At 40.4% G+C, this 25,154-nt stretch overlaps 1 protein-coding gene across 1 annotated transcript in view; it reads left to right on the top strand.

Annotated features, from left to right (window-relative positions):
* Adgrg4 (adhesion G protein-coupled receptor G4) overlaps nt 1–25,154 on the top strand; it is a 101,487-nt gene that overhangs the window by 26,495 nt on the left and 49,838 nt on the right. Inside the window, exons 3-10 of the mRNA XM_057759547.1 lie at nt 1,042–1,136; nt 2,785–2,849; nt 4,827–4,866; nt 5,878–5,930; nt 7,412–7,575; nt 9,395–9,527; nt 11,593–11,711; nt 24,166–24,382. Of these exons, the coding sequence (XP_057615530.1) occupies nt 1,042–1,136; nt 2,785–2,849; nt 4,827–4,866; nt 5,878–5,930; nt 7,412–7,575; nt 9,395–9,527; nt 11,593–11,711; nt 24,166–24,382 (886 nt within the window). The remainder of the gene's footprint in view (nt 1–1,041; nt 1,137–2,784; nt 2,850–4,826; nt 4,867–5,877; nt 5,931–7,411; nt 7,576–9,394; nt 9,528–11,592; nt 11,712–24,165; nt 24,383–25,154) is intronic.

The raw sequence follows: 25,154 nt of genomic DNA, 5'->3' as shown, positions 1-25,154 counted from the left end.
TGGCTCTTGAATTCCTCCTGTGTAGGTCTGAACCCTCTCTAATTCCTACATTTAGCTGACTAGAAATGCTTAGGGAGTATTTGACTTCCATTTTGTTCAAATATTAACAGTTCTGCATCTTTTAAACCATTTGCTTAATTTATTTCATTTTTATTATTTTTATATTGTTTTATATGTAGGAGTATTTTGCTTGCATGTGTGTATCTTCACCGCATGTATGCCTGGTGCCCAAAGAGACCAGAAAAAGGTGTTGAGTCCCCTGGAAATAGAGTTACAGGTGGTTGCGAGTCACCATGTGGGTCTGGGAACTAAACACAGGTCCTCTGCAGAAGCAGCAAATGCCCTTAACTGCTGATTCATTTCTCTAGCCCCTATTTGTTCATTTATTTTATGTATGCATGTGGGGGCATGTGTATCACTGTGTACTTGCGGAGGAAATTGGACAACCTGTGGAAGCCAGTTCTCTCTTTCCACCATCCGGGTCCCGAGAATCAAACTCAGGTCAATAGGTCATCAAAGCTAGGTGGCAAGTGCTTTTATTTGCTGAGCCATTTCCTTGGCTTGGGCCAATAACTTTTAAGATTCTAAAATAAAGATATAAAAAGATAAGATCAGGAGGAACATAAAGAGAGAAAACTCTGAAGTAGGAAGGAAAGCAGTGGGGATAAAATAATTATTTTCTTAGAACAAATAATCTTAAGACACAGCATGTAGCGTGGCTGTTGAATGAGCTAGAAATCAGATGGCCGATAAAAGTATGGATTTTTAGGGGATTTGCAGCAAGTCTGTATAGAAACTGCATAGAGACCCATGGGAATGGTCACATCATCAAAGCAAAGATGGGATGGTAGTACCTTGCATATTTTGTTCTTAGTTATGCAACCTCAAATGCCAATTCTTGGTGTTAAACTAAGCAAAATTTAGGAATGAAAATAAATCGTCGTTTTGTTTGTTATACAATGGAGAGCACTTCTCAAATTTTGAGAAATCAGATTTCTTCATGTAAATAGTTAAAATCAATCTGTTTATTTTTTATTACAGTTTCCTTCTACAATATCAAAATTACCTTCTCTGTGTTTGATGAAGAGCCAAGAGTCCTTCTTACCACTGCTATACATGACTTTACAAAAGATTGGGTAAAATGCTCTTTTAAATATTTATGGTACTTATTGAATACATATGACCAAGGCCAGGTAGATTGAAAGTAGCCTCCCTTTTCTACTGATAATCCATTTCACAGATAATCAGTTCAGATTGTTTTCACTGCATATGTATTTACTCTGCAGGCAACACTCTGAAGATGTATGCAATCCCTTTCACAGTAGCAGTGTTGAAAGCTTTTATGAGATGTTATTTTCATTTGTTGAGATCTGTACATTTTCCTCCACAGACACAAATTCTGAGTCACTGCCAAGTTTTTCTAGTTAGGGGAAATAGAGCACTGACGACCAAGTCTATGGCATAGTGTTTATGTAGCTCTATTTTCTGTACTTTATTTTTTGTTCGTCTACAGCACAGTGAAAATTTTACTTGTCCTTACATTTTTTGATAATGAAACGGATGCATACTGTGCAATTGAAGTTCATATGAAAATACCTAAGACAGACAACACCTGTCCTCTACTGCTCCTCTTAATAAGTTAAGATATATTCTGGAAGATTTTTCTATACAGTTACAGAAAAAAAATTGGTATACTAATTATGCTACTCTTTACCTTGCTGGTTACCTGTGCATTTCTTCTTAATTCTGGGGAGCAAACCCAAATCCTTATACAGACTAGGCAAACATCTTACCAGTGATAAAACCAATAGTGGTTTACCATGTGTCTCTGAGCATATTTGTGGTAGTGGGTATAGCTCTGCTTATACAGTTTAGCAGACGCATAAGATTTTACTATATGTCTGTAACAGAAGTTTTCATTTCACTTTCAAATCTAGATGTCTGTTGGTAGGCATTTAGGTTGCTTATATATTTTCTCTATTTTAAACAGTTCCAAAAAATGTTCCTTCAATCATTTTAGAGATCTTTGAATATTTTTATAGGATTAATTTTTAAGTTTTTAATCATTGGATCAAAACTCATGAACATTTTACATTTTAAAGGTTATCTTAAAATGGTCTTCAGATAAGTAACAACACCAGTGTACACCTTAGGCCCAGCAATGAATGATCATACTGGTTTTCCTGTCCTCCATTAGCACTCATGTTCAAGTGTGTATGACCTGATTCTAAAGTGCTTGAAAACAGTGAGTGTTTCAGAGTGTTCAGGCTGTCTCAGAAAAATACACCAACCGAATGGCTTTAGAACAGCCATTTGTAATCTCCCAGTTCTGGGCAGTAAGTAGTCAGGGTTGGGTAGAGAAGCGTAAGACAACAGTACTGGGAGGGTTGCATTTGGGTGAGATTTCTCAGTTTGGCCTTTTTACTGTGCCTTCGAATGGTGTTTCTTTTGTGCAATACACCTCTGCTTTCTCTTTGTTTTCTTATAAGGATAACAGTTTTTATTAGATTTGGGCTCCCTAATGGCTTTATAAACAAATATGATCAGATTGCTGATTAGGGTTTCCAATTTGAGGATAGGTTGGGGGGCCCCTTAGCTCCCAACAGTGTGTACAAATGTTAACTGAAATCTGGAGCAAGTTTGGGAATGTTGGGTTCACTGAAATGATTGAAATGATTATTGCAGCTCACATCGTCCCAAGTGACTTCCTTGACTTAAAATGGAAGAGTGGCCACACAAACACTGACCTTCTCCTTTTTTTTTTAATGATTTTTGATTTTACAGTTGAATTATATGCTTCAAAACACCGAATTTTCTCTTGCTAACTTGACTATTCAAATCATAAGCAGGTATGTAAATGGCATCTTTTGTGAGTTGAAGTGAAATTGAGGGACCACCTGGGCCTGTGAGTTTCCTTTGTTTATCTAAGAATGAAGAACACATTTGTCTCACTGTAGGTTGTAAAAACAATGGAAGAACAAAATAAAATAAGACAAAACAATTCAGAGAGGAAAACAGGGAAATCAGAGACTCATTTTGCAATATTCTATTCTCAGTATAACAAATCTAGTTTCAGGAGAGTGAAAATACACTCACATGTGTTGATGGATGTTTCTATCCTGCCTGGTTCTGTAGCCATTCAGTCCCAAATAAACACACAGATGCTTAATTAATATTAAACTCTTTGGCCTATTAGCTCAGGCTTATTATTAACTAGCCCTTATAACTTAAATTAACTCATAATTCTTGTCTATGTCCAGCTGTGTGACTTGGTACCTTTTCTCAGAAAGGCATTCTCATCTTGCTTCCTCTGTGACTGGCTGATGACTGACTGCCTTTCCTCTTCCCAGAATTCTCCTATTTTGGTCACCCCACCTATACTTCCTTCCAGTCTACTGGCCAATCAGCATTTTATTAAACAAATTCTAGTGACAAATCTTTACAGTATATAAGAACATTATCCCACAGCACACATGAGAAAAGCTTCTAACCATCCATGATCCTAGACTCAGACACCTCTCACTAGGTGCCACCTCAGAACATTGCCGCATGTAGCTGTCCCTCCGTGTAACTGCCTACTTTCAATATGTTGGCTCTTTGGTTTCTCTTATGTGTTCAAATAAAATAGATTTATGAAGGTTTATTTATAACTGCAGGTTATCATAGGCGATTGCCTTAGTGTAGACTTCAATAGCAATACTTACCACAGACTTGTAAGTTTTAGCCACAAAAGCTGTTTTCCTCACACTTCAGTGTGGTTGGGTCCCGAGAAAGGACCTTCTTGAGTCTTCACGTGCTAGGGAGCACAGACAGGAAGCACTTCTGTCTTTACTTAAAATGTTTGCTAGTTCACAAATGCTGTTCATGGGGGCTCCACCCTCATTACCTAATTACCTCCCAAAGAACTCATCATCTAATACCACCTCATTAGGCTTCAACATAAAAATTTTGACTAGACACACAAATTCAACACTCCCCCCTCCAAAAAAAATTGAAAGCAAATAGGAGGTATTTGGAGTCTTCAATATTGTTTTAAAAGTCACGTGGTGATTTTACTCAATGTAAAAGTGATGTTACCATTGTAAAATCTATGTAGAAATAATGTATAGAAATCTATGACTTGGATATTAAAAATCTATAAAACCCACATTTTCCCACCCCTTGAAGAATACTTGTGGACATCTAATATCATATATTCCTGTAGCTCTTTTTAATGTATTTAGTAAAAAAGTTCCAACTCTCTATACTGCTTAAGAACTTTCTTTTCTTGTTTCATAATAAATCATGCACATCTTCTATGTCATAATACAAAAGCTAGGTTGTTTTTTCTTTTCTTTCTTTCTTTCTTTTTTCTTTCTTTCTTTCTTTCTTTCTTTCTTTCTTTCTTTCTTTCTTTCTTTCTTTCTTTCTTTCTTTCTTTTTTTTTTTTTTGAGCCAGGGTCTTGTTGTATAGCTCTTGCTGTTCTGGAACTTGCTATATAGACTCAAGCTGGCCTCAGACTCATAGAGATTTACTTACTCTTATCAGGGGTAGTGTAATTAAATGCCTGTACTACCACTCCCAGCTTAGTTTATTCATTTTAATGATTGCATAGATATTTGAGTAATTCCCACCATTGCATATGCATTTTTAATGCACTGTTGCTGAGTAAAAGTCTTACCACCACTTTAGTGTGCAAATAATGATCAAGCTCATTTCAAGGGTCCCCTTGGAGCCCCAGCACGGTTGGAATTCTGCTGCCTCAGACCTGTTGTTAACCTTATCTTGCAATCCATGTATTTGGTGCTACATTTCATTTTCCTATAATTTTGTGATGCTTTAACAGAAAGACTTCTGAAGAAGAGGTGGCCATGTACAGACATATTGTAAGTAATTTTTCTAAATGAACCTACTTGTGACCCATTCTGAAAATGATTAGCCATAAGTAAATAACTCTGAACTGACCACACGGCAGCAATTAAAAGATTTTGTGGGCAGAGTGTGTGAAAAGACTTAGGGATCAGAAATGGTAACATATTTTCTTGATTGTGGACATCTCACAGAAAAGTCTCACTCTCCCAAGATGCAATTATTTGTAAGTCCACAATTTGACTAACAAATCCTTCCTGTATTTGTCGTTAGAACACAGCAAACGAGCTCTCATCTTTTTTGACCCAAATTCCAGTACTTACTTCAGTTCCTCAGAACTGTGCAGTGGCACACTCCAAAGTGGTTAGAAATCACACAGCTTTTAAGGCATTTAAATATGACATAAATATTTTGACTATATAGAATACAGTAAATCCAATAGTTCATTCTAAGTCATCTGCCATCCTTTAAAATACTTGCTACAAACAGCTGTCAAAATTTTAAAAATGCAACACACAGCTAACACAATATAACTAAAATTTCTGTAAATACTATGTGTAAATGCTCTCAGGTGGCAATCTGCCAAAGCTCCTAGTTCCTTCACATTCTGACTGTGGGACCTGGGGCAAATGAATCAACCTCTCTGTGCCTCTATTTCCTTATCTATTAGATGGACAGAACTAAGTGGTATCTGTTAAGTGCTAACTCGGCTTAGAATGATAAAACGTTTTATGTTTGTCATCAGCACCATGTCAGTATCCAGACTGGGATGCTGAGTAGATGATTACCATCCCTGAGAGTCAGCTGTTTCATCGAGAAAGTGGGTTGACAGTCCTTGTACGGTCTGCTCTTCAGGCTTGGTTTGAAGGCTAAACACATTAGTGTTCTGCTTAAGGGATATTTGAAGAAGGCATTGGTTGTGTGAAAGTAAAGAATAATTCTGATTTTCTTGTTAATGATAAGCCCTCTGTTTAAATTTGATGCTTGTTCTAAGACTTTAGTGACAATATTCTCTTTTTTCCTATCAGTTGGAACAGAAAAATGGGCAAGGAATGGCCACAATTTTTCATGTACCATACAGGCAAGTGATATGTTTATTCATAGCTGGTACATTCAGTTCTGATTTGCCTTCCTTCTAACTCTGTGTGTGCAATGTGCAGCCTTTTTTTTTGTCAGCATTGTCAAAGGGAGAGTAAAGTACCTGGTAGCTATTTCACAGATGCTTCAGTTAGGTTTCCACATTCATGGGGCTAAGTTGTTTCCATTGGTCATAGCATAGCCTTAGCTGTCTCTTTGTATGGAAGAGGAAATGGGGTTCAAAGTAGCTGTAACTTGGGGTTGGGGAAATAAAATGTTTATCATGGTCAATAAGGTCAATGACATACTGAGAAAACAATGAGAACCCCATGGAAAACACTCCAGATAGTACACACTCATGGGCCAGATCCTCTTGGGACAATGGCTATTGCTTGTCTTTTGATACACACCATGAAGAAGGCTCATGAAGAGATTGTTGATATGTCCAAGGTGCTGGATTGCGAGTCAGCTACAAGTGAGAAGGAGAGCTTCAAACAGTGGAGTCCTCTTTACAGAGAACTCAGAGAAGAGATGGGCTCCAATCGGAAGTGATAGGGTGAGTGGAGTCTAATCCACCACTTCTAGGTCAGGGAAAGGATAGGAATTCTTTGATTTGCCATATGGCGAAACGACACAAAGGCCAGGGCATCTAATTTCCAACAATTGTTAGGAAGCTCAGTGAATATGTTCATCAAAAGCTATATGCAAAAATAGAAATAAAAAATGCAGGCAAGTTTTGAGTCTGAAATATTCTCCCCAGTAGAATACTAGATTAACCTGAAATATTTAAAGACCTTATTGTAGAGATTGAGCTCAAGGCCTGCTCTATTCTTTATTATCTTTTTGTGACTAAAAAGGCTTGGTAGATTTTGCAGGAAACGACATCTCCCTAAACCCAGTTCTTTCATCTGTAGAATGGGAATCATAACATCACTATCTTGGAAGGTTTTTGTGAAAATTAAATGAATCAAAACATGTGATGCAAGAACTCCTCAAAAGTTAGCTATCATTACCATCTTTATTAGTCTTTTATAGGGTTAAGCCTTCAGCAGAACACTTCCATATCGACTAATTGGACATGTGCCTATTTGCCTTATTGCAGTAATGATGGATAAATTGAAGGGCCAGAACGATAAAAGGTTTTCTCTGAAATAATAACTCCTGAGTACTCTGCCTTCCCTCTTAATTATTACAAACTCCTAGAGAAATCTCCTGGCTAGGCAATTTCAACCTAATACAAATGTTGTACACCGTTCTTTTGAAAATAGGTTTTGAGTTGTCCTTTTTGGATGGATGCAAGAAAATTTATTAGAATACTTCCTTGTACTGTCTTGCATCATTTCTCAAGGCCTATCATTTAGTGGCTCTACAATATTTAATATTTCTGGCCTACCAATGAGGGCAGCTTTATAGAATCTCAGCAGCATCAGTCAACTTGCACTCTGGTGACCTGACTGTCGCCTTTCATTTTTGCCTTGTTTGCAGTTGTGCCTGTTGGGTCATAATAAAAGCCAATTCCTCTTTGGAACCAGCAGAACTGATCAGCAGAATCCGAATGAAGATATACGGGAACCTCACACATACGAACTTCATACAAGATCAATTGACTCTGCTGGTAAAGTCTGACCATGTTGTAGTGGAAAAGCTAGGTAATTCTTTTGGCAGGGTATTTCAATATGAATGCACTTTTCTTATTATAAAACTCACAATGAATACAATATAAGGGTGCTAAGTTCAAAGGAAAGAAAAGGCCTATCTATCTATCTATCTATCTATCTATCTATCTATCTATCTATCATGTATGTATGTATGTATGTATGTATGTATGTATCTATCTATCTATCTATCTATCTATCTATCTATCTATCTATCTATCTGTCTATTTATCTATCTATAGACAAGGTCTCCCTCTGTAACCCAGGGTGGTTGGGAACTCACTATATAGCCCAAGTAAGTCTTTAACTCAGTGAAACCCTCCTATCTCAGCCTCTGCCTCCTAAGGCTTATAGGTATGAGTCACTATGCCCAGCCGGGAAGTCATCTTTCCACATAAATTTATGCCCACATGTCCTGATGACTCTTTTACATTTAAGAGCTTATAAACGAATAACAGAGACTTTCCAAGGGACTTTTGGTCAGCTGTGACTATCAGCAGTGGCGAGTCTATGAGCAGTATGAGAGAATTGCGTCTCTGCTACAAAAACCTGGAGACATGGGGGGGGGCGGGCTCCATCATTACACACAATACATGCCCTATAGATAATTGCTAATTTATTGATTGATTCAGCCAACCTATTCATCTTAGGAAATGATCTGAGCACTGTCCCAGATTTCCCTCATAGACGTTTTCTTCTCTAATTAGGAAAGCTTCAGTGGTAAAAGGGAAAGGCTACCGGGCCACTCTACCTCCTCCTTTCCATTGCTGCCAGCTTTGTCCCTTTCCCCCAGTAGACGGCTGTAAAAACTTTGAGTTAACACAGATGCATTAGAACAGACTGTCCCTGAAAGCACGCTAATTAAATAGCAGAGGCTTGTGGTTACACAAGGTTAGAGTGGGTTGAAGGCAGAGAAGAGTAGAGGTCACCGGCAGAGCCCACCGTGTAAATGGCACTAATCAGTGTGTGTACTGGAAGTGAAACGGAGGTGTTTCTTTTCTTGTTCATAAAGAAGGTTGGACAGATCTGGCTGGGTCACTCTGCCACCATCTAACAGAAAGTTTCTGGAGTTAGGAACATGGACGCAGTAGGCACTCTGTAAGGACTGGGGACTTTTACATAGACAGCCTAGACCACATCTGCCTTAACATGACACAGCCTGAAAGTAAGTGTGTAGCTCAGCGGCCTTCCATGGCAGAGTTAGTCTTACCTTTCAGCACTGTTAGCAGAGACATCATGGCCCTGGGTGTATTGGTCATGGCAGGCATACTGATTTTAGTGAATCCAAACAGTCCTGAGACCATTAGGAAGGGGATGACTACCACAGGGAAGAGATGTCTGCGCCCAGCCTCCCGTGTTTACATAGCAGAACAATAACAGTGCATACTTTGAAAGAAAATCAGCAGACAGGGTCTCCAGATGTGTTAAGTTAGTACCATTTTTCTGCTTTGATTTTTTTTCTCCAATGCATATCTAGCACTTTAAACATCAATTTCCAAATTGCAAAATATACATGTATGAAATTGTCAAAGAACTTTTGAAAATGGGAAAGAGCAAACCCCACCCCCATCAATGGGTCTAATGAGAAGGACTAAACTTGAGGTTGCACTGAAAAAAAAAAAGACTCATTTAAACAAAGGCTGACGTTAAAACTGGTTTCCATGAAGCTTAGTTTGTATGTCCTGATTGAAACGGTCCTCTTGTATCTGCTGATGGTCACGTGCAGGGTAATAACGATGGGCCATAATGTATGTTCATCATACTTTTAAGTGCCTTTTGCCCTTGAAAATGGTGCATACATTTTTCTTTGTAGAGCCAGGAAAATGCGAAACAGATGAAACGCCTTCGAAATACAAAGGGACATATAAGTGGCCATTAACTGACCCTACGGAGACAGCCCAAGTAAGGTGCATTAAAAATGAGAACGGGAATGCCACAAGAATCTGGTATGTATCTGTGAAGTTCCAAATCCGAGTTTACATGCACCAAGGTCTGTTGCATTTGGGGGGTGTTTCTGTGTCCTTTTTTGAAAAGTCCCTCTCTTTCATCCCGACTGCCAATTCTTTTTCCTTCTCTCATCTTTTAGAGTCAAACATGCATGCATAATACAAATTTCAAGAGGACGAAATAGAAAACTCCCCCACAATCCCACCACCTCAACATAGCCAGTTTTAGGATGGCAAGCGTTTGTGTTGCCTCTGCCCCACCCCCAGCCCTCAAATCTGGCCCTTCTCTGTATGCCTTTAAGTTTTCTGTAGTGGTTACCATGGTTTACATACCAATAATGTAATTTACCCTTTCACTCAATAGTTTATCAAACATTTCCATGCTTTGCATTTATCTTTTAATGATCATTTCGAAGGCAGCCTCAGCTGCTCTCCCCTTGATGGGCCGTCATAATTTACCCCATCACTCTTCTATTGTTCGGTTTATCATTTCCCTTTTAAAATCATCAACCTTCTTTTCTTACTCTCTGATGTTAATGGCGTATAACTTAAATGGGCAAGAACAGAGGGGCAGCAGGATTCAACCGAGGCTTAAAAGCACTGATAGAAAGCCACATCTCTGCCTGTATCATCCTCATTCCTGCTTCCATCTAACGAGTCAACAAAGCAAGCAGCTTTGGCAGCCATAGCTGGAGCTCAATAGAGCCTCTCCTTTGCAGTCCACTCCTTGGTACAAGCCCTTTGCTAGCTCTTGCCTACTAATAGAGCTGTCTCCATGGTTTCTCCCAGGCTGCTACTCCCCACTGCCAGTTTACTATGCTGCCAGGATGATTTTCTGAAGTGTGCCTGCTACCACGGCAGATTTTTTGTTCAAGAATGAAGTCCAAACCTGTAGCATACTCATCAAGGCAGCAGGTCGCCTTTCCTGTCATCGCTTGGTTCCATCCTTTCACCATGTACTATAGCTGAAGAGATAATTTGATATTGTAGACATGACTACTACTTCTTTGTGTCTCTTTCTCTGACTGGTGGTAGCAGGGAGGTCTCTGTTCTTCCTGTGCTAGGCTCAACTCACTTTAAATGTCGAAAGTTTTCCTTAACTAGGCATGAGTGCTTTGTACTTGTAGTCATGTAACTCCAAGAGCCGAGACAGAATTGCTGTGAGTTTGAGATCAGCTAGCACTCCTTAGAAAGTTCTAGAACAGCCTGGTTTACAGAGTAAGACCCTGTTTAAAACAAAAACAAACAATCCCCCAATAAAAAGCCTCACCCAAATCAAAACTCACCACTACCACAACAAACATACAAAGGAAGGAAGAAAGAACAACTGAAAGAAAGAAAATAAGTTCTTCTTGTGCGGTGTTTTGACAGACTCAGTTTTGTTATGCAACCCTTTCTTATATTTTGCACAAGTCAGAGTGTAAGATCACACAGTTCCAAGCTCCTAGTGAGGTTCAAAACCCTGTCCTGTTTATCTAATGCCTCCCTAGAGTCTGGCGAAGCTGAGTGAGTATATTGGCTGACTTGAACTGGCCTGAAGTAGATGAGGCACGGGTGAGGGTTGATAGCTCCTTAATCACTTGGAGACATGTACTATGTAGAGACAAGACTGTATTCCAACAGGATTTTTTCCTTAAAAGAGGCAAGAGAGGAAAGAGATGGGAAAGAGTCATATCTAGAGGGGCAAAGCCTCTTCACTGATTTTTGGTGCTCTGACTCTTTCCCTGACTCATTCCTAACTCTTTGATTTCCATATGTGTTATTTAAACACAAAAGCTGGGAATGGGCACAGGAAGGCATGCCATGGAGAAGTCCTCCACCATTTGCTTTTATTTAGTTGATTAATTAGTTAGTAGTAATTATTCTTCATTTTGAGACAAGGTCTTACCCTGTATCCCAGCCTGGTCTGTATCTCATGGTGATCCTATCAGCATCTCAAGTGTTGGCATTATAGAATGAGCCACTGTACCCAGCTAGTACCATTTCTTTTCAGACTACTCTTATCTATTCCTTCAGTGAGAAATCTGTTTCATGCCTCTTATTCCTCTGTTCCATTTTTTTGCAGTTCCATCAACATCCAAACTGGCAAGTGTCAATGGGAAAAACCAAGATTTAAGCAATGCAAGCTGCTTCAAGAACTCCCTGATAAGATTATGGACCTTGCTAATATTACCATAAGCGATGGTAAGACAGTTTTGTGCATGCCAGAGAAAACATGGGATCTCCTTTAGTTGGCCTACTTGACCTGAAATAAGAGAGAGTATAGTCAGAACTTACTCTATGAGAATTTACCTTACAGAAGTTCCATTTTAGATACCATGTGCTTATTGGTGAAGGTGGGGGTAGGGCAGGAATTAGGGCTATCAGACTTCTCTCTTTTGTAGATTTTCAATTTATATTTTTAGTATTATTTTCCCTTTCTTTTCCATATTTAAAAACTTTTAAGAGGATGGCCTTGTGGCACACTTCTTTTTTTTTCTAATTTTTTTATTACTTTATAAATAATACCAATCAAAGTTTCCACTTCCGACCCTCCTCCTTCCCTCCCGCTTCTCCCTCCCCCTCCCCTTCTGGTCCTAAGAGAGGGCAGGTATCCCACTGCCCTGTGGGAAGTGCAAGGTCCTCCCCTCTCCATCCAGGCTTAGGAAGGTGAGCATCCAAATAGACTAGGATCCCAAAAAGCCAGTACCTGCAGTACAGACAAATCCCAGTGCCATTATCATTGGCTTCTCAGTCTGCCCCAATTGTCAGCCACATTCAGAGGGTCCAGTTTGATCCCATGTTCTTTCAATCCCAGTTCAACTGGATTTGGGTGGCACATTTCTTTTCTTTTCTTTTTTTTTTTTAAAGAAAACAAACTATCTTTTTTCATTTTACATAACAATCCCAGTTCCCACTCCCTCCCCTCCTTCCATTTCCTCCACCCCCCACCCCATCCACTCCTCAGAGAGGATAAGACACATTGCTTTGAGAAAAGGACCAAGCCCCCCCCCACACACACTATATCTAGGATTCCAAAAAAACAGTACAAGCAGCAGGGATAAATCCTGGTGCCACGGCCAGTGACCCCATAGTCTGCCACAGCCATACAACTGTCATGTTTAGAGTGCCTGCTTTGGTCCTATCCTTGTTCCTTCCTTGTCCGGCTGGAGTCGGTGAGCTCTCATTAGCTCAGGTCAGCTGTTTCAGTGGGTGAACCTATCATGATCTTGACCTCTTTGCTCATAGTTTCACTCCTCTTACTCTTCAACTGAACTTTGAGAGCTCAGTCCAGTGCTCTGCTGTGGGTCTCTGCCTCTGCTTCCATCAGTTGCTGGATGAAGGTTCCACGGTAACATTTAAGATATTCATCAGTCTGACTATAGGGCAAGGCCAAATTGGGTACCTTCTCCACTTAGGGTCTTAGCTGGGGTCATCCTTGTGGATTCCTGGGAATTTCTCTAGTGCTAGGTTCTTGCTTGCCCCATAATGGCTCCCTCAATCAAGTTATCTTCTTTCTTGCTCTCATTTCTGTCCTTCCCCAATCTCAACTATCCCGTTCCCTCAAGTTCTCCTCCCTGCTCCCCTTCTTCCCTCCTCCTCGTCTTCTGCCCTCCCTTCTTCCCCCAGCTCCATGCTCCCAATTTTGTCAGGAGGTCTTGTCTATTTCCCCTTCCCAGGGGATCTATTTATGTTGCTCTTAGGGTTCACCTTGTTACTTAGCTTCTTTAGGGTTGAGGACTATAGGCTTGCTATCCTTTACTTTACAGCTAGTGTCCACTTATGAGTAAGTACATACCATGTTCATCTTTCTGGGTGTGGGTTACCTCACTTAAGACTTTTTTTAGTTCCATTTATTTGAATGCAAATTTTAAGATGGATCATATTTTTTTTTACGGCTGAGTAGTACTCCATTGTGTAAATGTATCACATTTTCTTTATCCATTCTTTGGCTGAGGGGCATTTAGGTTGTTTCCAGGTTCTAGCTATTACAAATAATGTTGCTATGAACATAGTTAAACAAATGTCCTTGTAGTATGATTGAGCATCCTTTGGGTATGTTGTAAGGAGGTTGCTTGTTCGTCCCGGCCACCCAGAACTGAAATAATCACACAGAAACTATATTAATTAAATCACTACTTGTCCTATTAGCTCTAACTTCTTATTGGCTAGTTTTTACATCTTGATTTAACTCATCTCCATTAATCTGTGCCTTACCAAGGGGTTGTGGCCTACCATCAAGTCTCTGGTGTCTGTCTCCGGCAGGGCTACATGGCTTCTCTCTACTCTGCCTCCTTTCTCCCAGCATTCAGCTTAGTTTTCCTCACCTACCTCTATACCCTGCATAGGCCCAAAGCAGTCCTTTATTAACCAATGGTGTTCACAGAATACATCACCTGTTTGATTATTTTTTTCTGGTTTTCTTGGGTTTCTTTAGGAGATTTGTTGATTTCTTCCAATTTTTTGTTTTTCTTTTCATCCATTTCTTTAAGGAATTTTTTCGTTTCCTCTTTAAAGGTCTCCATCCTCATAAAGTTACATTTAAAACAGTTTCCTTCTGCGTCTTCTGGGTTAGATTGATCAAGTCTTCCTGTTGTATGACCATTGGGCTCTGGTGTTACCATGTTGCTTTTTAGGTTGTTGAATGAATTCTTGCATTGGCACCTACCCATCTTTTCCTCCAATTGGTGCCAGAAGTGCCTCTTGGTCCAATTCTTGAAGTTGTTGTCCATGTCTTTGGGAGCTGTTCTTGGTCTGCTCTGTACTGTCACTGTCTGTGTCTCAGGGAGCTGCTGAGGTCTCTCTTGACCTGCTTTCTTGGTCCACTCTCTTGGTCTGATCTCTTGGTTTGTTCTCTTGGTCCACTCTAAGTAGTCGCAGCCTGTGCTTCAGAGTTCATCTGAGCTTACAGGGGATAGGAGGGTTTGGGGGTGGAATGGGACTTGTAGTGTACAGTCTCCAATTGGTGGAATGGGGGTGTTGGAGCAGCCTACCTGCAGGAAGCTTGCCTTCTGGCTGGCTAGAGAAGCTGAGGCAGGTGGCGGAGGGGGCCCGGGGTTTTGCCTAGAGGGTGGCATGACCCACTGGGTGGGTGATCACTCACTTCTTCATCCTCTCTGTTTAGTTGCAGCACAGGTTCAGAAGTTCAGTCCATTATCATCATGGCAGGGAGCATGTCAACATTCAGGCAGAAATGGTGCTGCAAAGGCAACAGGATGTTGGCTCAGCACATTTCTAGAATCCCAGCACTTGGGAGGCTGAGGCAGGAAGATCCTGGGCTCAAGATCAGCCTTGGTCACATAGTGAGAGAACTGTTTCAAAAACAAACTAATAACAGCACGCACACATACACACACACACACACACACACACACACACACACACACACGACTCCTAATTCATGGATTTATCAGTTTCAAAGAAACAGAATGCTCCAATGGATATTACAAATGTCACAATATCTTACAATTACAATATTCAATTTTATAAACAATTTGGGCAGTGTAAATTAGTGTTAAGCATAAATTCTGGAAAATGGGATTGCTTGAGGCAATCATATAATATCAAAATGCTCTTTGTACTAGTTGTATCAATTTATAATTCAGTCCACAGGATGTGGAAGTGCCTGGTTCAGAATACCTTCTTGAACACAGTGATAATATGTTAAAGTTATCAAGTTTTAGAGCCTTAGGTGATTTGATTAGCAAAATCTGATATCTCAAAGTAATGTCAAAACTTTTTTTGTGGTGGTATGCTCAGGTTCCCCCATTTAGCAAATACAGTCTAGTGGGTGATCTTATTCAGTGAGGTTTTCCTCAGTAACTCTGTTGTGCAACCAGCATTGTGAATTATATGGAGGGAATTTGTAACAAAGACCATTTCATTACCCAAATTGCTGTACATGTTAGCATAACCTCTATTTCCTTCTTCCCACAGTTCCTGGCAGCCATCGATCCACTTTCTACCTGTGTGAATTTTGCTAATTGTAGGCATCTCAAAGTGTTGGTAAAGTTTCTTCATATTGCAGCATGGGCCATTACCCCATTCTAAATAGTTGAATAATACTGTATTAAATTGACCTATATCACATTTTATGAGTCAGTTATCAGTGGATGGGCATTTGATTGGTTACATGTTGGGGTATTTTTTATAGACAGATTGTGAATATTTGTAGTACAAATGACTAGTAGACATGTTTTCTTCTCTTAGGACATACTGAAGAGTACAATTCTGAAGTCATCTGGTAACTCTATACTTAGCCTTTGAAAGAACTGCAAAACTGTTTCCCACAGCTGCTGAGCCATTTTGCATCCCTGCTGACACCATTCAAAGGTTCCAATTTCCTCCTGTTGTTGTGAACACAAGCCCATCTTTTAGTTACAGCTGGTACCAGTGCCTTCTCTCCCCATCATGTATACATTTACTCTGGATTTTAGTAATTTATGTCTTTTCTCTTGATGTCCTACTCAGTCTAGGAAAGAGAATTTGATTTTTTCATAAAAATCTCTTTCTCTAGAAGAGAAACAGGTTAAGAATAATAGCTAGTCTTTTGAGATAGGGTTATGCTAGGTATAATCTGTACCCCAAAATATGATCTTGCCTCAGCCTCCTAAGTGTGGGGGTTCCAGTCATCTGCCACTATGTCCAGTAAGTCACAGCAACAGCAAAGACAATCTAGAGCTCCTCTGTGTGTTTGCCACACATGCACAGTCCCCACTGTCACCAGACAGGTGGCTTTGTTAAAATGAATGACTCTACCTTGACCCAGTTGACACATTGTATTGGGGTTCACTCTTGACACTGCACAATGCATATCTTAGTGAGGATCTCTACAGCTGTGATAAAAAAACACCTCAACCGAAAGCAACTTGGGGGAGGAAAGGGTTTATTTTAGCCTATAACTCTCAGGCACACTCCATCACTGAGAGAAGTCAGGGCAGGAATTGAACACAGGATCCTGGAGGCTGGAACTGAAGCAAAGGCTGTGGGGAAATGATGCCTACAGGCTTACTCAGTCTTCTTTCTTATACACACAGTACCACTTGCCCAGGGATGGCATTACTCACAGTAAACTGGGCCATCCCACACTTATCAGTAACTAAGAAAATGCCTGACAGACTTACTTTCAGGAAAGTGTGATGGAGGCATGTTCTCAATTGATCCCAAATGACACTAGCTTGTATAAAATTGACATAAAATTAACCAGGAACTAACCAGGACAGTGTATACTGGTAACTATGAGTAAAAATGGACATGACATGTATCCATAGAATCACACTCCTCTAAGGCCTCCTTGTAGTACATTTATGCATTCCGCATTGCTTTCCCTCCTCTGGTCTCTGGCACTCAGTGGTCTTTTTATTATCTCCATGGTTGTCTTTCTCAGAACATAGCATACTTGAAGTCATGCACTGTGTACCCATTTTAAGTTAACTTCTTGCTCTTAGCAGTGTACAATTCCACTCCCCTTTGTCTTGTTATGGTCTGCAAACTTATTTCTTTTTAGTAATTAGTATTCCATTGCCTGGATGTAGGGCAGTTTATCTATTCTCCTACTTGGGGACATATGGTTTGCTTCTAAGTTTTTTTTCTTTTCCTACATCCTCTGCAGCATTTGCTGCTGTCAGTGTTTTGGATTTAGGCCATTCTAATAGCTGTATGTTATTACCTCATTGCTTCTTTAATTTGGAGCTCCCTAGTGACATATGAATTGAGTATCTTTTCATATGCTTATCTGTCATCTACATATCTCTTTTGGTGAAATATATGCTATACTCTGAATGTTTCTGCTACCACTCCACCCCCAGCCAAATGTTTATGTTGACATCCTAATTCCAGAGTCATTGGGGCATTTGAAATGTCATAAGTGCTGATCCTTTAGGAATAGAATTTGTGTTCCTCCAGAAGAGGCCTGAGAAGCGTTGTTTTTCCTTTTCTACCACATAAGGTTACAGTGAGAAAGGAGCTTCTTTGAACTAGGAAGTAGGGCCTGAAAATATAAGAAATCTCTTTTCCTCATAGAATTTCAATTTCTGCATAGCTTTGTAGATATGGCTGGCTGTACTACCAGATTGGGTCTCTGCCTCAATGAATGGCCATCGGTTTAGGCATAAACAAAATAGCACCTTACAGAAGGACCAAAGGATTGACTGGAAGGCAGAGGACTGTTTTGGCTTGTCTTCCTCATGGAAGATTTACATTTGAGCTCTTTGGCAAAGAATATGTGGCCGAGTTAGAAAAGTCAGCCACCTCTGATATCCTAGAGGGGAAATCATGGATCGGGGTGGGAGGTGGTGCTGCAGGCTGTTCTGAGTGGGTGGAAGGACAAAGGACCTGATGCAGGCTAACCTCCCTCTTTCTGAGTGACACATTGGCTTTAGACACTCTAAATAAGAATTTTCTCTTGTGGGAGAAAAAGTCAACACATTGTGGTTGTATTTCAATTGCATTTTAATAAATGAAGTCAACCTGAAGATCTGAAAAGCAAAGCAGCCAGCCACTGGCTCCTACCTTGACCTCAGTCTGAAATGGTGATCCTGCCTCCAGGAATCTCAGAATGAGACTGTGTCTGAGAGCTGTCTCCTCCCATTTTATGATATTCTCTAGTTCTGGGATTAAAGGTGTACCCCACTGGAATTAAAGGCATGCACCACCCGGTTTCTGTGCCAACTAGTGTGGCTATTGGAGTTAAAGGTGCGTGTCATTGTGGCTACTGGGATTAAAGGCATAGGTCATTGCTGGCTGCTCTGTAAGGCTGGCCAGTGTGGCTTTTTTACTTTCCCCATCCCCAGGTAAACTTTATTTATTAAAATACAAGTGAAATGCCAGTACAACACATAGCCATAACAAGAACAAAAGCACTGTACTATCTTGAGAGTTTTAGAAAATTAACTGAGAAGCTGCAACGGAGAACAAGAACAGTTGGATATATGGTGGCTCTAACGCATGTAGTGATGAGGCGAGCAGGCTGCGTCCCGCCGCCTGGCTAGCTTTACCTGAAATAATTACATAGAAACTGTACTCATTTAAAGCACTGCCTGGCCCTTTATCTCTGGCCTCTTCTTGGCTAACTCTCACATCTTAATTAAACCATTTCTAATAAATCTATGTATCACCACATGACTGTGGCTTACTGGCAAGATTCTAGCCTACATCCGTCTTGGGCCGGGGAGCCATGGCGTCTGCCACACTGTCTTCTACCCAGCATCCTGTTCTGTCTACTCTGCCTGCCTAATTTTCTGTCCTATCAAAAGGCCAAGGCAGTTTCTTTATTTAACCAATGAAACCAACACAAAACATAAGACCCTACTACACCAAATGCATACAAGTGAAAAGCAAACTAGAAGCCTACTAGCGTTGGAGGGATCATCTTCTTCTTAAGAAGGAAACTTAACAGCGATTGAGCACAGGGTAAAGGAAAGAAATGAACTCATATTGAAACAATTTATTTTTTTTCTTTTTTTAAATTTTGGTGACAAACAATAGATTTCTTAGTTGGAGAAAAACTCTATAGTTCTCCTGATGTGGGAGTGTCATATACCAATCTGTTGATTTCATTGGTTAATTAATAAAGAAACTGCTTGGCCTGATAGGTTAGAACATAGGTGGGTGGAGTAAACAGAACAGAATGCTGGGAGGAAGAGGAAGTGAGCCAGATGCCATGCCTCCCCTCTCCAGGGCAGATGCGATGAAGCAAGCTGCCAGGTCAGACATGCTGAATCTTTCCCGGTAAGACTGGTGCTACACAGATTACTAAATATGGGTTAGGCAAGATGTGAGAATTAGCCATTAAGAGGCTAGAACTAATGGGCCAAGCAGTGTTTAAAAGAATACAGTTTCCATGTAATTATTCAAGGCATAAGCTAGCCAGGCAGCCGGGAGCTGGGTGGCAGGAACGCAGCCCCGCAGCTCCTTCTACATTCTCCCATATAAATACTTGCTCATCTTAACTCCCTTATATCATAATGTTAGGAAAAAGACTTCATCCTTTCAAAGTTCTTTGAGTTCTGTTTGCTCCCTTGGTTTTGTTAGTCACATGATGCTGAAGATATACCAGACCTGGATGAAGCTGGCTGCCATTTTCCACCATCAGGGCAGGCAGGACAGTGAGCAATTGACAGAGAATAGCAGCAGGGGGTGGCCTCAGAGGTGAATAAATTCCTGGCCTGTGTGAGACTCTGAGTTCTACCTCCTGATCCAGACAGAAGGCCGGCAAAGCACTCCCATTTCAACCCCCAACCATGTAGAGAAAAGAAATGAAAGGCTACAGAGGGTATAGTGAAAAGTCATGCTAAAGCACTCAAGTTCTGGAGTCAGAAAGGGTTAGAGTGTCATCTGTCTTCATATCTTAATCTGCGTGAAGGCGCTAATATGAATAATCATTGTGTGAGGTTGTTAATATTCCACTGTTATAGCTCATCTTCAAAATGCCAAACATCATTTCATCCCTCTTTTACCAACTGAAGCTGGATTCTTAATGTGGTAAAATTTTGACAGTAGCAACATTGTCAATTATGGGTTTAATATTTTTTTGTATTTTTTTTCTTCTCTGATTCAACACATACTGACTGCAGTTTCCCCTTCCTCCACTCCTCTCAATTCTCTTCCCAACCATACACACACACACACACACACACACACACACACACACACACACATACACACACACATACACACCTCCCCTCTCACCCAGATCTACTACTCTGTTTCCCTTTGGAAAAGAGCAGACCTCCAAGGGATATCAACCATACATGGAATAACAAATTACAAATCCTTATATCAAGGCTGAATGAGGCAACCAAGTTGGAGGAAAAGGGTCTCAAGAGTAGGCAAAAAAGTCCAATGTTTCAAAGGACTGAAGTATAGGTATTCTTTCTTTGTGCATTGTCATTTAGGGTGCTTTCTCATAGAACACAGCTATTGTGTTTTGTGAAGTTCGGTAGTACACTGAGAAACATTTTACCAACCAATTCTATCTCAAAGTGGATAGAATTAATGATTTGCAACATTTGCTATTATTTTTCCATTTTGGATTTTTTTTTTGAGACAGAGTTTCTCTGTGTAGCTCTAGATGTCCTGGGCCTAAATTTGTAGACCAGATTGGCCTCAAACTCAGAGGTCTGCCTGCCTTTGTCCTCTGAGTGCTGGCATTAAAGGAGTGTACCACCACCGCTTGGCATATCTGATATTTTTTTTTATTTTTTATTCTTTTTTAATTAAAATTTCCACCTGCTCCCCGTTTCCCATTTCCCTCCCCTCCTCCCAAATATTGCCCCCTCCCCCCAGTCCCCTCCCCCATCCCCACTGCTCTTCTCCTCCCCCCACACCATTCCCCCTCCCTCTCGATACTGGAGAGCAGTCCAAATTCTCTGCCCTGCGGGAAGATGAAGGTCTTCTATCTATGTCCAGGAAGGTGAGCGTCTAAACAGGCTAAGCACCCACAAAGCCAGTTCATGTATTAGGATCGCATCTGGCGATGGATCGAGGTAGAGACAGAGACTCAATTTGGAGCAACGGTCTGAGCTCTTAAGGTCCAAATGAGGAGCAGAAGGAGGGAGAACATGAGCAAGGAAATCAGGACCACGAGGGATGCACCCACCCACTGTGACAGTGGAACTGATCTATTGGGACCCCACCAAGGCCAGCTGGTCTGGGACTGAAAAAGCATGGGTTGAAACTGGACTCTCTGAGCATGGCGGACAATGAAGGCTGATGAGAAGCCAAGGACAATATCTGATATTTTTATATTGTAATATTATCAGGGAAAATATAAGCTCTATCATGTAGTCTGTGAACTGTGAAGTCAACAAGGGGTGTACACAGAGACAATGGGAGTAAACAGTCCCAAATGTTTCAGTGAAATGTAGCCAAATAATTAGCAAATGGTGGGTTTTTAAAAATCTTCATTGTTTTTAATATAATTTTATTGTAAGTGTGTATAATTTAAATTTAATGGTGCCTGCATTTAATAACTAGACCACAAAATTTCCCAGAAACTCACAAACTGGGTTCTTCCAAGCTTACACAAACTGGCTCTTGTACACACTGGATTCCACCCACCTTTGAACTCAAGTCACTGGAAGAGGCTGTGTGGAGGGAGGGCCACCTCCAGCCCCAGATGATCAGATGCTTAGCATCAGCTGCTTGGTATGAGAGAAAGTTCTAGGCCAGTGTAGCCTTCAGATGGGTCCAGCCCTGGCTTTAATCCTACTGTAATGACTTGGGAAGTCCCAAAAGAGAGCTGCTCAGTTGAGCCCACTCAATAACCCAGAACCACAAGAGATGATGATTAACTGCTGTGTTGTCGAAAAGTGGGGGGTGGTTTGTTATGCAGCACTGGCTCAGAGCAATAGCTCAGTTAAAAAAAATACAGACTCTTATTGTTTCGATTGTTACATTTATTGGCGGATTAACTGAAATAATATTTCAAGCTATGAGAATCCATTCTGTAACTTGTAAAGGAAGATTCCTTTTCACTCTTGCTTAGGAACCCACAGCTTTTTTTAAACAATGACTATCATCCATCCTGAATTTCCCTTCAAAACATCTAACTCCAGATGAGAAGTCTATAATTGCTTTCCTCGGTGCAGTTCGTCCCCTATTGGCCTGTTGTTTCCTGTCACTCTGGCACAGTAGGGACAGCGTGAAGTGAAGTCACACCATTGAAGTCCACAGAATCATGACTAGGAGCTCTGGTGACTTTGTTTCTAACCAAGCCTGAACAACTTAACAACAACAGCAGAAAGATAGGGGAAAGGAGCTCACAATGTTTTTCCTCTACTACTAATTTTGTTTTTTTTAGCTTCTTTTCAAAGTTTTATGCTACATTTGTGTGTGTGTGTGTGTATGTGTGTGTGTACATACACAACTTGAAGGAGTTGGTTCTCTGCTTCCACCATGTGAATCCTAAGGATCCGATTCAGGTGGTCAGGCTGGGCAGCAAGTGCTTTTACCCGCTGAGTCATCTCCCAAGCCGCTGACTTCTCTGTTTCTGAATGAATCATAAGATAGATATTAACAGGGACAAAATATCAATTTAGAATCAATTTCCTTCCTTTCTATCTCCTCAGACAAAACACTGACATTGCTTGTGAACTTATTTCTACCTAAGCCATGGGTAAGTTGGGGTAACGGGCAGCAGCTTCAGAAGACCTTCCTTAGAATTGCCGAACTTCCGTTGATGAGCTCAGAGTTGCTCATGAAATAAAAAGAATAAAAGAAGAAAACTTGAAAAACAGAAAATGTCCTGGGAATAAAATTGTGTGGAGCTTGAGGTAGGGAAGAGAAGGAGGAGGAGGAAGAGGAGGAGGAGGAGGAGGAGAGGAAGTGAATTTTGCACTCAAATTGTTGTCTTTTCCCAAACAGAGCTGCTTATTCATAATATGAGCTGTATTAAATTTGCCATGAGTGCTCTTGCGTGCGCTCTCTCTCTTTCTCCAGAATCTTTCTCAATAGATCAATTCTTCTTCAATTTTCCCCTGCATATTTTGGTTGCTGGGTTTTAAGTTAGGAAGACGTAACCAGGAAGATCAGCTTTATGTGGATTATAGTGAAGTAATATCTAGTTTGCATTGTATTTATTTAGTAGTTTTCTTCACTTTAAAAGGGGGGTTGGTGACTCAAGGAAAGAAGATTTAAACAAGCATTTATGAGGCAACTAAGGATTATCTGAACACTGATTGGACATTTGATTTGGTGCTGTAAATATTATTGGCAATTTTCTTAATTTTAATTTAATTAGGATAATGGTTAAGACAAAAGTTGTTTAATTTTAAAGATATGTATTAAAATGTTTGTGGGGGAAGCTATAGGATATGTGGATGGGGCAAAGGTAGATGAGAAAGGATATAAATTCTTTTCTTTTCTTTCTTTCTTTTTTTTTTTTTTTTGGTGTTTCAAGACAGGGTTTCTCTGTGAAGGTTTGAAGCCTGTCCTGGAACTCTGTAGACCAGGCTGGTCTTGAACTCACATAGATCCACCCTACCCCTGCCTCCTGAGTGCTGGGATTAAAGGTGTGCCACTACCGCCACCCGCCATAGAGAGGATATAAATTAAGATTAGCCTTCCACTGACATGTGTTGAAGCTGGCTGTTTCATAAAGTACATGGCGATTTATTAGACTATTCTCCTGCTTTCTGAATATGCTTGAAAATTTCCATAATAAAAAGTGAAGAAAAAAGTGGGCGAGCTAATAGCTATTGTTCTTCCTCCTTAGAAAATCTAAATTAATTGCTTCTTATCATGTGGTCCATATTTTCTTTCTACCTGTGGATTGTCTGTTCTTGACAGGGAATAGTAATCACTACCCTTGATTATGAAAACTTAGATTCAATGTTTGCTGATATTTGAATATAGGTGGGATCTTAACTTGAGCCAACACTCAAAAGTCTTAATTAGCATCAACCTTCAAGATAATTCTTCAGTGACAAAAAGATTCCCCTAGCACAATTGAAATCAGAGTTAATGAAGACAAAATTGGCTTTCATTCTTCCCGGAACTATGTCTATTGGAGCACTTGAGATTCAGTAGCTTCCTTTGGTGAACTTTGCTCACTTGATGTGTGTTCCAGTCACTGCCTTTTCTCTTTAAAGGGGAGGAAGCCATGCAGTCCAACACTAAGGGTAGAAGTGAAGGTTTCCATTTTGTTCCCCCCTCCCAGAGAATGCAGACGATGTCGCAGAGCACATTTTAAATCTGGTGAACAAGTCTACAGCTCTGGATGAAGAAGAGACAGAGATTATTGTTTCTAAAGTAACTGATATTTCCAACTGTGATGATATAAGTGCCAACCTAACCCAGATGATACTCCAAATCATCAGCACAGTGACAGAGAAGCAAAGCGATTCAGCATCCAACCTGCCTCCAGTAAGCAATAAGTAAGTCTGAATGCTTGGCTCAGAGACACGACTTCATGAAACTTAGATGTTAGTGTATTACTTCCTCAGCAACCAGGCAGTTATGCATTGACAGGGTCCAGTGCAGTGGATAGAATCATTTGAATATGAACAAACTCTCAGTGATGATGACTCTTCAGATAAATTCTTTTTTTTAATATCTATTTATTATGTATACAATATTCTGTCTGTGTGTATGCCTGAAGGCCAGAAGAGGGCGCCAGACCTCTTTACAGATGGTTGTGAGCCACCATGTGATTGCTGGGAATTGAACTCAGGACCTTTGAGGAACAGGCAATGCTCTTAACCTCTGAGCCATCTCTCCAGCCCCTTTTCAGATAAATTCTTATTCAAGTCCCAGTCTGAAATCCTTCCGACTGCTGCACATGTCTACAAAATGCATCCAACCCATGGAACCCTGAAAAATGTAGAAATGGTTCTGGTTGATACTTTCTACCAAAACAAAGAGTCAATAACCAACTCTTTGTTTTCCCCTTGAGAGGTTGACTTATGAGTGTCTTATTTTTATTTATTCATTTCATTATATTTGTATTTATCCTTTGAAAACTTTCTATACCTACCCAATATAGTTTCATCTCTCTCTCTCTCTCTCTCTCTCTCTCTCTCTCACACACACACACACACACACACATGCATGTGTGTATTTATCTCACTACTCTTTCCAACTCCTCCTAGTGATCTTTCCCTACCTTATAGGCAGTGTTAATTGGACACAAGAGGCTATTCATAACAA

Source organism: Chionomys nivalis, chromosome X (genome assembly GCF_950005125.1).
Source record: "Chionomys nivalis chromosome X, mChiNiv1.1, whole genome shotgun sequence".
Lineage (NCBI taxonomy): Eukaryota > Metazoa > Chordata > Mammalia > Rodentia > Cricetidae > Chionomys > Chionomys nivalis.
This window is presented reverse-complemented; position numbering and strand designations above follow the sequence as displayed.